The sequence below is a fragment of the Hippoglossus stenolepis genome, chromosome 6 (genome assembly GCF_022539355.2).
Source record: "Hippoglossus stenolepis isolate QCI-W04-F060 chromosome 6, HSTE1.2, whole genome shotgun sequence".
NCBI classification, from domain to species: domain Eukaryota; kingdom Metazoa; phylum Chordata; class Actinopteri; order Pleuronectiformes; family Pleuronectidae; genus Hippoglossus; species Hippoglossus stenolepis.
The window spans coordinates 15888727-15903384 of record NC_061488.1 but is presented as its reverse complement, the minus strand read 5'-3'; the positions used below and the strand labels follow the sequence as shown (position 1 = coordinate 15903384).

Below are 14658 nucleotides of genomic sequence, written 5' to 3'. Positions count from 1 at the left end.
CACTGAGTTACACACTTGGACTGAAGTGGTGGATGGGATAACAACCTGTTGTTTCATGGCTTTGCAGCACAACGTTGTTAACATGAAAATAAGGCACAAAACATGTCTGCGTTTACTAAGTTAAATCATCTTGTGGCATTATAGAGTAATGCCACAAGATGATTTAAAACGCTTTATAGTTATTTTCCCCGTGCACAAGCAACAAAAACTTACCACAGGCTGAAAGTAGCAAGCTAACATTAGCTGTGAGGGCTGCTAACGTCAGTCGGGTTAAATAGTTAGCTAGAAAACTCTGTAAATTTGATTTAGGATACTAAAACAAACGGGTAAACCTAAACAGGAGCTGTTAAGAATTGTAGCAAGTAACACATTCCTCACCTAGTGCTCCTCCTTCTTTGGGTCTTGCTTTGTGATTCTGATCTCAACAAGCTGGAGAAATTACTGAGTAGAAACCAAACAGAGGATGCATGCATCGATTTTAATTTTCAAAAAGATATTTTACAGTATTTGTAAACTACAAAAATACAATACACTAAAGTATTTTGATACAAAATATGAATCAATTTTCATCAAACCTATCAAATAGAATTTTTTAATATGTACGTTAAATACATGTATCATAAATACTGCCCATCCCTGGCCACAAAGAGCTGAGTGTCATCAGCATAGCGGTGGAAAGAGATGTCATGCCTCCTGATGACACGACCCAGGAGAAGCATGAACAGATTAAAAAGTAGCTGTCCTAAAATTGAGCCTTGTGGGACCCCTGGGAGCTTTGACTGAGCCACAGCTTTCTGAGTCCAATGTTTTCATCGATGTCAAAAAGAAAAAATATTGCAAGTGTGGAAACTAACTCACAGTTTCGAGGACGGTACAGAGGAGCACACAAACCCAGTCCCTTAAGCTCGTCTTTTAAAAAAGCACACAGCACTTACTGTGCCCCAAGTCAGAGAAATCCCTCATGAACTTTTGACTAACACTTCTCATCCTTCTCTCTCACATCCCTTTTCCTTTAAAACTGTAAACAACATCCCTCTTGAGTCTTATAAGACTTTTGAGCACGAGTCCTCTCTACTCACTGTTTCCTCAACTGCCTCCCAAACACTTAACGGGAACTGTTCGCTGCAGATGTTTGTTTTTTGAGACCCAGCCTCCTGCCTTTAACAGCTCTTCACCTCTCACTGCTGTTAACGTTAACTCTCCTCTAACCTCTGCTCTCTTTCTCTGACATCTCAGTGTCCTCCACCTCATCCTTTCCTGCAGAGTGAAGAGGCAGGTTCATTTGTTGACTCAAAGCCAGAGGTATTTTGGATATATCGGAGCGCTGTGTGTGTTTTGTATGGTGTTTGGTTGTTGTAGGTCATGCACTCTTGCTCTGTGGTTTTTAAGCACGACCTGTCTCTTTTCTGTTTTGTTGATTGTCCCTGGAGGGGATGTTATGTCTTCTCATAATTTTCAGGATTCCTCTTAGCAGAATCCATGGAAGCTGCATGAACAGATCCACAGATGAATAGACACAAATTGTTTAATATCCATTTATTGAGGCTCTTCATTTTCTTTTCCTCTTTTTTTTCTCCTGTCTGCCCAATGGGAAATATACGTTTAGTGGAAAACTAGATTTTCTTCATTTGCAGTTAGCTCGTATCCATAGTGATTTGAACAGGCGTCTTTTTTTTTCCTATTCTCAACACTTGCTGAAGAGCATGGATCTTAAACAATGTCTTTGTGTGAAATAAGAGGGATTGGTTATCATTAGAAGCATAAACAGATGACCTTTAATGGCTGCCAAAGAGTGAATCAGTGTTGTTAAAAAAGCAGCTGAGATGCGTAAAATTCTCCTTATTTGATAATTATTTGATTTAATTAACAATTTTAAAATAATTTGTGCTGTGAAGATAAGCACAGCAATCATTTTTTTATATTTATGGTAAAGATTATTCCAGTGTATAGAGTGCATATTACTTCATGCAGGTGTGTTTGGTAGTAATATTAAGTACTGTGAGAATTATTGATGTTGCATTAGTCATTAAAGGATTTGTTCATTTGTGGTTTTGAAGTTTGTAGATGAAGAATTATCCCTGCGCTCCAAGCACTTACGTTCAGTCAATACATGACTGTATTAAATTATCAGGAGGCTGACACTGAAATGGATTGTCCCTGTCTTCTTGGCAGAACATTGAACGGCTTAACAGTCTTAGTCCAAAGCCTTGATGGTGTCAACTGTTTCAGCTCTGTGTGTGTGTGTGTGTGTGTGTCCGACCGGCCGCCTGCCTTTTGACTCACCTGCAGCACTTTACCTCTTTGTCTCTGCACGCATCCGCCCCCTCCCGACCCCCTCACCCTTCAATCTCCTGCTTTGCTCGATAATACCTTCACTTCATCTCACTGCCCCACTTTGGGCTCCCTCATCTATCGGACAAGGATCGGGCCACCCCTCGGCATAAACAGGAGGTACTGCTCGTCCTCGTCTTTTATGGCATGTGCTGTGTGTTTGACGTTCACTAGGTGGCGCTGTGTTTTCTGGTTCATGTTTGTGCCTGTCAAATACTTTGAGTGCACAGAAAACAGAGATCAGGTTAAAATATTCAGGTTATCTTTGCTACAGCACACGTTCGTTTCCTGCAACATTATTATTGAATGTCAGTTTCATATTTTTAGCAATATTAATACCAGTTATCTTTTAACTCTCCATTAGTCAATGAATGAAAACCTATTTTTAATTATTACGTATTCATCAACGTCTGTTTGTTTGTCAGTTGGTTTTCAATGTTTGTTGGTTTGTTTATTTGTTTGTTTGTGAGGAAAATTACACGAAAACACCGAAACGGATTTTCATGAAACTTGGTGGAAGTATGTGGTATGAGTCAGTTCAGAACCCATTACATTTTAAAGCAGGTCTGGATCAGGGGGTGGCATCTAGGAATTGTTATCACTTTCTGTTTTTCCAAATTTTCTCGTTTTAGTTTAGTTAGAAATTATTTATGGATCTTGATGAAATAAATCAGGCACATTTAGGGAACTAATATCTATGGGTGTTAAATTTGGTGCTTGATTAAATTTAAAGGGACTGTTGAAAGTTGAATACTGTTAAAAAAAAATTCCCTGAGATTAAGAGGTGTTAAAATTCAACTTTTACTCAATCTCTTTTTGGTCATCATTAAGACACCTATTGTCCAATCATACGATGCATTCAATGCATTTTTCAGCAACGTCACAAAACTGAAAGAGTTCTAACTCATGTTGCTTTGTGTCCCTGGTGTGGCCTCCACTCTGTGAAGCAGCAGTTCCTGGATAAGCCAGAAGATGTTCTACAGAAGCACCAGGCCAGCATCAACGAGCTGAAGAGGGCTCTGAAGCAGCCCAACAGCAAGATGGCCCAGAGGGAGAAACGCCTCTCCTCTACTACTCCTGCTGGAGGAACCCCTGAGTGGAAATCTGTAAGAATACAATCCTGTCCCAACGTTACTGTCTTCACTGTGCCACCATTATTTAAGTGTTTTAATGTTGTATGGTCAGATCCTAAAAAAACATGAATAAAACGTTTACCGTATTTATGTGAGGGAACTATATAAGAGCAGCGTACCTAGCCAGGCTAATGCAACTGTCTACTCTATGTCAACATAGGCGACCACTGATGGCAAATTGATTGAGAAGCAGGATGCTCATGGTGGAGCGCTGGATGCTTACGCTAAAGAAATGAGTAAGACGTCGTCTATGGTTAGAAACACGTTTGCATCTTGGACTGAAGCGAGCGTGAACAATTGTCTAACACCCATTGACTCTTCAAGAGCTAGACCCCAAACTTCTCTGGAACAGGAAACAGACTTTACGAGTAGGGGAGTAAGAGATTCGAACCCAATGGATGACACCTTAACATGTAAAAGGCATCACGACTCTGTATTCTCAAGAAACACCTTTCAAGAAAATGGATACGGATCATCCCCGGACAAGCAGAGGAATGATGATGCGAGGCATTGTCTGCATGAGCACAACAGTCATGGAGAGAGGCCGAGGAACTTCGAGAGTCCGGCGGCATTGGAATCTCTCCAAAAGGGCGATGGGGGCAGGATTGACAGAGATGAGAAGGACTGGAAAATAAAAGACCCGAGCCCCGCGGGAGTGCGAGATTGCGACAAAACCGGGAGCTCACACTCAGAAGTCACCAAAGTCGTCCCTCTCAAGCCACAGCGATCAAAGAAGTCTTTGAATACAGAGAACAAAGGTGTTGTAAACCCTCAAACCCAACGCCATTCTGACGGAGACGTCTTTGGTGCGGCTGGCGACGTACAGATGACAAAATCAAAAGACGCATCCTGCGAGGCAGAAAGGAGACTCGAGGATAATACTCTGCTGCAATCTGCCACAGATGTCGCCAAGGAAAACAGAGCAGCTGCCAAAAACCACAGTGAGGCTGCGATGTTGAATCGGCAGCAAACTCTAATTTATCAGCAGATGAAGAATGAGTTGTTTGGACAACAGGAGCTCAGAAACTGCAGCGATGCAACAGGGCAAAATCACTGGGCAAGAGGAGGAGGCGGAGGAGGCGTGCTGCATGAAGATCACTTTCAAAGCAACTCTGAGTTTAAAGAGAATCTCTTCTCTGGCTCCAAGTTCCCAACCGCTCCCCCCCGAACTCTCCCTTTAAAAACGCAGTGGTCCAGAGACAGGCAGAGCAACATGGACAACAGCCACATCCACTACAGGACGCCCAGCCAAGAAAGTGCCAGGAAGAAGCAAGCGGTAAACCATCTGCCCCCACCCACCCACCCTAACCTTTCTGTCAATCATCGGAAAGTAAAACATTGCATGAGCTTCAGGCGATGTCGTGCAAATCTTGTTTTTAACCATCTAAAAACAAAGCAAAAAAAAAAATCATGTGACTGTGAATGAGAAAGCAAAAAGTCCACGTTTCCTTCGCATCGCATCATTGACCGACTCAATTCACGTCCATGGGCCGGGGAGCTCTTTGCTTTTTCCCCTGCCCTCTGCAAAGCTTGACATCTGCTTGGCCATCTCAGAACCCCGCGGGCCTTTAAGCAAACTTCCCATTGCTTAAGCTTCAGCCGTTTTTTTATCCCACCTTAACTTGTCACGTTAACACCTGGTCTCTCCTTCCAACATCCTCACAGAATGAAAGGTGGCTGCTGTTGCAAGGAGTCCCAAGACCTTTCCACCATTTTTCTTTTCTTTTTATTTTATATATAAATGGTTGAGAAGGGCATTTGAACCAAATGTTCTGCCTTGGCACCTCTGTAGCAATAGCAGAAAATGACAAAGGCGATTAGATGTAATCACGGGGCTGCAGACCTGCCAAACCTCTTCAGGTCTCAGGCATTCATATGGCACATTTATGAATATGAATACCTTTTTCCTGAAAGGGATTTTGAGAAATCTAACCTTTCAGTGCATGGCATCACCATTGCACTTGCAGTCATTTTAATGACGTCAGCCTGTGAAATATAAGCCTGTGTGCATGCTTCTGACAGTCGCTTTTGGGAATCCTCATCTGTGTTTATTGTGCCAACTTAACATAACCTATTAGTTAATTGATAAATGCTATAAGTAATAATGCAGTTGAAGCCATTAACTTTAAAACCGCAAATTATTTTAGTATAACAATAAATGCTTTTATCAGCCGTGTGTTGCTGCTGCAAAGAAAACCTCTTAACTCTCTGCTTCTGCTCTTCCTGATTGAAACTGTATTGATTGATGGAACTACACACAAAAGCTTTTGATATGAATTATGATTTGTGGCTGATCTAGATTCTGGATTGACGAATTAACTTTATTAATTTTCTCTTAACCTTCCCTTGTTGTTTGTTTCTCTTCTCCAGGAGACACCTCCCACACCTGCGATTCACGAGGAGCCTTTCAGCGACGTGAGTCACCGCTCAGCTCCACCGCTCTCTCATGTGTTTGTTCTCTTTTTCAGCCACTGTTTTGGAAATTAAACAAACTGCTCCTTGTTGTTTGACACATTGCTCTGGGGCCAATAGTGTAGCAATATCATTTGTGTGTGTTTGTGTGTGTGGAGAGTTAGGTAACTGAATCTCAAACCATGTGTGCATCAAATTTGTAAATGTGTAAAAAAATCTGCAAATGCATGCTGAGATTTGTTTATATTCAAAGGTGTGCATTAATGCATACATAGATAGTATTGGCTGTAAGTGAAGTGAAAAAACACGGAAATAATAATTTTTCCATAGTTTATTTTCTTCACAAGGAAATGGCCCATGGTGTGAAATCCTGATTGGGTGTTAAATTGCTCCATGCTAATGTGTTTTCTGCAGAGGGAACTATGGGAAAGACGCCTGGGCTCTGTATCGGAAGATGACCAGGACCAGGATAGCCTGTACCTGAGGGAAACCCACCTGGGCATCGAACGCAAGTGCTCCAGCATCACGGTCAGCTCCACGTCCAGCCTGGAGGCCGAAGTGGATTTCACCGTCCTCACTGACCTGCACACAGGCATGGAGGAGTTCTCCAAGGGCATGTTAGAGCTGGGAGACAGGGATCTGTCACCCGATGGCGGTCTGTGCCTCAGCATCGACTTACTTCAGCAGCAGGGCCCCTCGGAGCCGCCTCATCCGTTAATGTCAGCCCCTCTGTCCAGAGGAGCCAGCAGCAGCCCTCCGGCCAAACACATCCAGGCTGAAGAAGTCAGAGGAGAGGTCAAACGGCCCGATGTTCAGGTAGACCGAAGTTTTCATGCTAACTGTTTCTAGCCCTTTAGAGGCTCCTACGGTGGCTGAGACGTCCCACACAACCACATTAATGGAAAAGACGAATGCAAACGCCACACAATGGAAACACAACTGGCTTTTGCTGTGTTGTTGCAGCTTTTACATGCATATTTACCGCTAGTGAACTTGTGTGGGACGTCTCAGCCACAGTAGGCTCCTGATTCTTTTGCTTGATGACAGGTTAGAAGAATACTACTTTAGGCACTTAAAATATAAACCAGAGGTTTGTGTGTGTGCGTTGACGTGCGTGTGTGCGTGCGTGTGTGTGTGTGTGTCTGAACATACTCTTAATGAACCACAAAATGAAATCTCATGTTTTATACCCTATCTGCATTTTTGTTTAACTGGAAGCACATGACAAACTTGATTGTCACTCAGTAGAGGGAAACCCCTCTTCATTGGCCACCTCTTAACATGCCTGATTTCTCTAACCAAGACCCATGAAATATTCGGAGGAATCAACGAAAATGTTGAAAAACTCCCTTTTTTGTAATGTTAAAGAAAGTAAAAAAAATAAATCCTGTATACCCCCTGCTCCAGATCTGCACCAAATTTTAGAGGTTCTTCCTTGGCCCGTCTCCCATCCAAGTTTTGTGGTTATCTGTTGTGTAGTTTTTGTGTAATCTTGCTTACAAACAAACAGACCATATATATATGTGTGTGTCAGACGCACTGAAATTAACAAAAGTGCAGACAATAGAACAGGAAATGTGTTTCAAGTCTAATGCATTTTATGAAGCAGCACTAAAGGGTAATTAAGAAAGGACACTCTGTCTTTTCTCTTTCCTCTTCGTGCTTCTGTCTTTATCTGACTCCTAAGATAAAACATCTCTTAATGCCAATCTGTGTGTCACATTACTGTGTGTTAGTTTATGCTTTAAATACTTCAATGAATATCCTTATTTTTTCACTAAAGTGCTTCCATCTCCTTCCTAAAGCCTTGTTTACCCACTCAACTAAAGTAAAAAGTGAGGCATGTTTCCCGAGGCAAGTCTTTTTTTCTTTTTAAGCCTGTAGTTCCCAAAAAACCAAAGAGATCGGTGCCGGTGTCGTCGTCAGTTGACCGAGAGCAGTGGCACAGAGAAGCAGGTCGTGCCCCCGCTGTCACGCCCCTGAGCAGGGAAGCCAGCGATGTTATGCCCACACCGGCAGTGAGGAAGACGGATGTCAGGACGGAGACTCAGCCCAATGGGTCAGAGGTCACCACGACCATCGTGGAGTTCACAGATCAGGTTCATTACATATTCACAAAGAAGAAAAATACTGGAACTGAAAAAAAAGCAGGTGGCATGTCAGCTGTTCTGAATGAAACAAATCCCATTTGTCTGTTTCAGGATCACGGTATCGCTGGCCTAGGGGAAGTTTGTTACTCTACGAGACAGAGTGTTTCCCCTGTGAGTACAAACACGAGGACCTCTCCAAATTTAACTCAACCTGCAGCAGAGTCAGTCAATCTCAAGGGTTTAAACCTACTTACAAAGACTGGATGTTCTAAAATGTCAGAAAGAATTACTGTTTGTCTTATCTACAAAGAGATGGTCTGTTTTTATGTAGCTCTTTTCTACAGTTTAACATTCACATATTCATACAGTAAATCTATGTGCAGCACTTTCTCTATGAGAAGGGGCAATTTCGGGTTCAGTATCTTGCCCAAGGACACTTCGGCATGCGGAAGGGGGGAGGCTGAGATTGTACTACTGACCTTCCTGTTAGAGGACGACCCCTCTAACCCCTGAGCCACAGTGTGTGTTCCTGTAGTTATACCTTTGTGAGGACCATTCTAAGCATAGACCTTACAGAGTGAGGAGAATTTTGGAAAGCGAGGTCATTGTGGCCGGTCCTCACATTTTCAAAGGTCTGTTTTAGGGTTAAGACTTGGTTTAAGGGTTAGAACTAGGTTTAGGTTAGAGTAAGGGTTAGGCATCTAGTTCGGAGGGTTAAGGTTAGGGTAAGGGGCTAGGGAATGCACTATGCCAATGAGTGTCCTCACTAAGACAGAAGTACAAACGTGTGTGTGTGTGTGTGTGTGTGTGTGTGTGGTGTGTGTGTGTGTGTGTGTGTGTGTGTGTGTGTGTGTGTGTGTGTGTGTGTGTGTGTGTGTGCGGTATTTGTCTAATGCTGCGCTCCATTGCCTCCTCAGGTGCACATGAGCAGTCTTGGCAGAGAGTCGGCAGGGTCGCCCATCCTTGTCGCTGAAAACGTTACCTCGGCAACCACTCACGTCACCAAGGTTAGAGCAGCTCAAATTAAATCTTACAAAACACCCAGTTTGATGTGCAACTGTGATCAAGTGGATTTTGTAACATGATGAGATGCAGCTCAAGTCTTCAGCCTGGAAACAGTGAAACGCAGCTCGTTAACCTTTTAAAATACATGGTTCCACTGGTGTGACTCTCTGACCTCTGTAACGCTGCTTCAGGTGGGTTTTGGTCTCAGTCTACATTAAACTTAATGACTTGTTTGAAAGTGTACAACAGCTGTTGACCCACAACTGGTTCAAACATGTGATTATAGCTTCCCACACAGATAGTATTAATTCAAGCCACATATTACCTTTATATATAACCTTTTTTATGCTGTAAAAACTTGAACAAGGCCAAAGAAAATATATATTTTTGACCGTGTTTGTGAATTTTTTACTTGTTAAGTATGTTGTCTTCATTCTGACTTTCTGGTGGTAAAATTTCATTTTAAATTTTCATTTCATTTTGGATTTATTGTTTCATGTTCAGAGTGTCTGATACTGAGTAACAAGAAGACTAATTGTGTGTTACAGACGGTGAAAGGAGGATATTCAGAGACCAGGATCGAGAAGAGGATCATCATCACTGGAGACGATGATGTAGACCAAGAACAGGTAATAATACATTTTATTTGTATAACACTTTTAACAACGCTCAAAGACACTTTACAAAAGATTAAAAAACGGAAAGCAGATAAAAGTGAATAGTTAGTTGTTGTTGGTTTTGGTTTTGCAGTTGTTGCATTTAAACAAGAAATGTGTTTCCTCCAAACACTATCTATGGTTTTGATACAGGACATACTTATAAAGTCATCTCTTAATATCCTTATTTTATTTATATTTTTTACACTGACATCCAGCCTTGGATTGTTGCATACAATATATTGTGTGTATATATACTGTATATACTTGCAAACATTAACCCATTTCGGTAATGTAACCGAGCGAATACTTTAGTTGAATAAATGAAATACTCTCATACTCCAGCTGCTGAAGAACTGTCATCATGGGTTAATCTTGCTCTTAAAAAACAAACAAAAAAATATATTTAGATATAAAATGTATTTTATTAAAGTAATAAAAAAGTAATGGCTATTTCCCTGAATCCAACGTGACAATAAAGCATCTTGTGTTTTACAAGTCACATATTTGAACTGAGGTTCAGTCTGGAGCCTTTGGAAATCTTATCTTCAGAAATGAAGATAAATCATTGGAGAATTTGTTTGAAGTATTCAAGCTTTTAACACCCAGACCACTTGGACTCTTTGCCTGCAGGCGCTGGCCATCGCAATACAGGAAGCCAAGCAGCAGCATCCAGACATGCAGGTGACCAAGGCAGTCGTTGTCAGGGAAACGGAATCGTCCACTGAGGATCGACACGGTGCATCCGAGGTACAGGTGCCATCTTGACTCTGAACAGATAAAAAATCGGGCCAAGATTTAGCCCCACAGCCCCCCTCTCTGATGGGGGGGGGGGGATTTAAGGTTGACTGTCTCTTCTCATCTGTCCGTAGTGCTGATTTGCTGTGACGAGAGCGCCCCCCATTGGACCAGAAGCGCCAGTGAAATTGCCACCTAACATCCCTCCTGATAGACTACTGCCAGTGGTGCTCAGACGGAGCCTCTTGTATACACACACAGACACACACACACACACACACACACACACACACACACACACACACACAGAAGGCTGAACCAGGACTCCTTTTCAAACGCTCCTGTTTGATTTGCATTCACGGTTGAAAATCTTCACCTTTAACAGTTTGACAGTGATGCTAAACTTTAATCGTGGTCTTCAATTCCAAACATCCGGAACAGTTAAATACATCATATAAATAAATTCCCCTCAAAGCTCTCAGGACCTCACTTGCTTCAGTCCTCTTCAAAGGTCAAAGGTCTTGAGTGTAGAAGGGGTTTGTTTTGATAATGTGTGCACTCATTCACAATGTGGAAATGTGGAAGTTACCCATCTCATACAGACAATATCATCTAGAGAATTAGGAATATGTAAAACAAATTGCCATGCACACACTTAAGTGTTTCTTACATGTCCGTCCTGCTGTATTTAATAACGAGAGATCATCCTGCTGTGTGTGCTGAAAACAAACCTCACTGTGTGTCCTTACACTTTGTCACAGACTCTGTCACATGCAGCTCTGGTTGTGTAGAAGGCATCAAGTGGATTTTAGTGGGAGCAGAAGAAGCTCCATGTTTAGATTTCACTCCTGCACAGCCAGTCCCGTGAACGAAGGAGCGTCGTCCCACCCACCTCACACTGACCGATGGCGATGCACGGATGAGAGACATCATGCTGCGTCCACCGTGTCCCTGGTGTCGGTTCCGGACCAAAAAGCAGAGCCGAGTCTGATCCACAAACTTCCCTCTGTCTGTTTTTATTTCACCACGATGTGTGGGTGGCACGGATGCAAGGACAACAAACTGCTGCATTGCGATGGACACTTGGTTGGATTTTCTGCGTACAGCTCTGCACACTAGGAGTTGTTAATACACATGGTGTAGCTGTTGTATTTATTCCAATGGTGGCAATGTAGTTTCTGAGTTCCTCTCCCAGCCTTTAGACGTGCTTTCTGAGTCCAGCTGGATCTAGTTCCACTTTGGCCATTTTCGTGTAGTAAGTACATAGAGTAGGCTCACACCCTTGTTCGAGTTGCAGAACAAGCATCAGTAAATTTACTATTTGAGATAATACTTGCATGATGATTTCTTGCATTATTGGATTGTAATTGAATAATATTGATATGAGAAGAAGGATGGATAACGACATCCAGGATCATGAAGGAAAATCACACAGAGGTAAAGGAAGTTATGTAATTATATAAACACAATCTGAAGTCAAATCTATAAGCTCTGACGTGCAAAAGAGGAAATGAAGCTTCCTGACAGGAAATGAGGAGTAGTCATGGGAAAATGTGGGAAAGATCGAGCACACAATGTGTTCAGGTTGTTTGTCAATCCCCACGTCCAATAATAACACATTAGCTACAGCTTGTCTCAGTTACGACCTTTTTTGTTTTACATTTCAATCTAATATCCAGTCACTGGTGCTGATTAATATATCCTAACATATCTGGTTACTGTTAATTCAATCCCCCATGAAGAAACATAAAGTAATAACCACTTTCAGTTGAGGTGACTGATGTTTTTCCATTGTTTTTCTTCATCTTTTACGATTCTCTGCTGAACTAGTTCTGTGAATCAGAGGCCGTCCAATACTCTTTAAAGCAAAGTGCAGTGTTAGAGATGAATAAGACACACAGTAGGGGCCGCATCTTTGAACTTTACGTTGTGTGTGATTTGGTGCATGAATGTTAGCGGGATGCCATAGATGTGTAGTGTGCCAACTAAGGTAGCGGTGAAATTGTACAAACTCTGATTTTGTATGAAATAACTTTATATGAACAATCTGCTTTTACTTTCACAAGTGCCCGAAAATCAAACGCATAAACTTGGCATGAAAAGGTTTGTCCTTTAAAATTCCTGTCTCCTCTTAATGCAAAAGCTATGTAACGAATCAACACTCGCAGCAGCAAATCATTGGATTGAGAAACAATGTCAAAAACAGTCATGTCAGGTTTATGAACTGTGTAACTTTGGCTTTCAGACACTAAACTTTGCAGTTAATGTTTCACATGTGCAGTGTAACTCCTGTCGTGTTTCATATCTTGGTTCAGTCTCCTAAAGTGACGTTATCTCATGGATGTGGGTGTCAAACTGGAAGGTGCGGGGAAAAAAAAAATAATGCAGCCGTGCAAACCTTGTACTGTGTATTTGGTGGCGTTTTGGTGGATTGTGACGATGTCAAGTAGTTAATGGCCAGGGATTGTATGTACACTAGGGGGCACCAGTTACCTAAAGGATGAGAGCTTTGCAACAACACCGGGGCATTACCGACTGAAAATCCTTCTCACTGTCGTTCACCGGAGGCAAAATGATCCACGTCATCCTCGGGTCAGTCTGGAAGGTCACACTCGCCTCCCTCGGTCCAGAAAAGGGGGCTCAAGGAAATCTGACAAGTGGTGACCTGAATGTGATTAATGACAGACACTTGGCCTGAAGTTGAGGCTCTTGGTGCCTGACTGATTGGACGACCTCTGACTGACCCTTAAACCTCACCCAGTCCTTTCTGCAAAGAGCCGTCCTCCCTCTCATCCACAGCAGCTTCGTCTCCTCTGCTCTTCATTGCTTGGTGCTGTGTCTTTGCTGTACATTATACTTGCACTCCTTCCAAATGAATAAACAGAAGAGAGAAAAAAAGATGAGATGAGAGGAAAAAAACCTTTGTTTGATCTCTACCATGTTATCAGTGTTTGTCTTATCATGGCTGGTATGTGCATATTTGCCCTATAGGCCTAATTATAGTATAATAGGGCTTAGGGTACTTACTGTACACAGTTGAGTGTGTGTGTGCGTGTGTCTGTGTGCATGCACGTGTGTGTCCATGCACATGTGTGTAAGTGTGTGTGTGTGTACTTCTATCTCTGAGGACCATTTAGACTATATAGCTTAAGGAGTGAGGTTATTTTCAGTAAGTGGGGACATTTTGCCAGGTCATCACAACTTCAAAGGCTGTTTCAGGGTTAGAAACAGGTTAGAGTTGTATCACACAGAGAGGGATCGTGTTTGTGTGTGTGTGTGTTTACATTATTGTCTACCGCCACAGGCTGTTGGTTTCAAAAGTGCACATGGGCAGCCTTAGAAGAGGTGCATCAAGGCTGTCTGTCCTTATCACTGAAAATGTTCCTCAGAGGGTGTGTGTATGTCTGTGTGTTTTTTTGCAGTATAATGTATCCCTTCATGGGTTGGTATGAAAATAATTTAACGAATAAAATGAGATGACTGCATAATAAAAAGGTTGATAAAACGGAGCAAAATGTATGTTTTGTTTCCAGGGCTTGTTTATGTATTAATTCCTCCATGTGGTCCAAGCAGTAGTTGCTGCAAATGCATCCTAGAACCTAAAAATAACAACGTTGAACCTGTGGGAAAACAACTTCTATGGAAGAGAAGTTACTGTATATAATCTAATTAGTGTGGTGATATTCAGATGTGGGTCATTGATGTGCTGCTCTATCAAGTTCAGATACTTTTGAGATATGATTACTAATTGTTATTTCTCACAGTCATGCAGACACAGCAGATACTGTGGTATAGAACAAAGTGATACTGTCCTGGGTGGGTGTCATGTGGACCAAACAAATGATGACGTATCTGTTCTCAAAATATTGATCAGGAGCATTCATGGAAGAATAACCGACTCGCTTGTGTGATTTGAAACAGGAGATGGGCCGGTAACCATGATAACAATGACCCTAACTAATACATCTACAGCAGAGGAGATTAAAGAAGTGGACATTTTCTAAAGCCACTTATTACACTTTTTTGTTTTGTTTATTAGTGATTTTTATCCCACACTCTTCTACCACCCTTACTGTTATTTTTGCCATTTTATTACATTATATTCATTTGTATATCTCCATTTTAGTCTCTCGTTGTTTTCTAATTGTTTTAACAGTTTATTTTCTTTGTTCTTGTTTTATTTTTCTTATGTCTGTCTTATTGTCATGTTGTCAATCATATGTGACGCACTTTCAACTGCACTCACCTGCATGAAAGGTGCTTTATAAATAAAGTCTGCTTGATTGACTGATA

General features: G+C 41.9%; 1 protein-coding gene across 2 annotated transcripts in view; it reads left to right on the top strand.

The window, feature by feature from the left end:
* The window catches only part of si:dkey-178k16.1 (band 4.1-like protein 1), a 42032-nt gene extending 27374 nt beyond the window's left edge, over positions 1-14658 (top strand). For both annotated transcript variants that reach the window (XM_047340381.1, XM_047340380.1), the window contains exons 13-23: positions 1237-1302; positions 2422-2451; positions 3282-3437; positions 5835-5879; positions 6291-6692; positions 7754-7975; positions 8078-8137; positions 8884-8973; positions 9520-9600; positions 10261-10377; positions 10500-14658. In XM_047340381.1, coding sequence (XP_047196337.1) covers positions 1237-1302; positions 2422-2451; positions 3282-3437; positions 5835-5879; positions 6291-6692; positions 7754-7975; positions 8078-8137; positions 8884-8973; positions 9520-9600; positions 10261-10377; positions 10500-10505 — 1275 coding nt within the window. In that variant the 3' untranslated portion in view covers positions 10506-14658. The remainder of the gene's footprint in view (positions 1-1236; positions 1303-2421; positions 2452-3281; positions 3438-5834; positions 5880-6290; positions 6693-7753; positions 7976-8077; positions 8138-8883; positions 8974-9519; positions 9601-10260; positions 10378-10499) is intronic.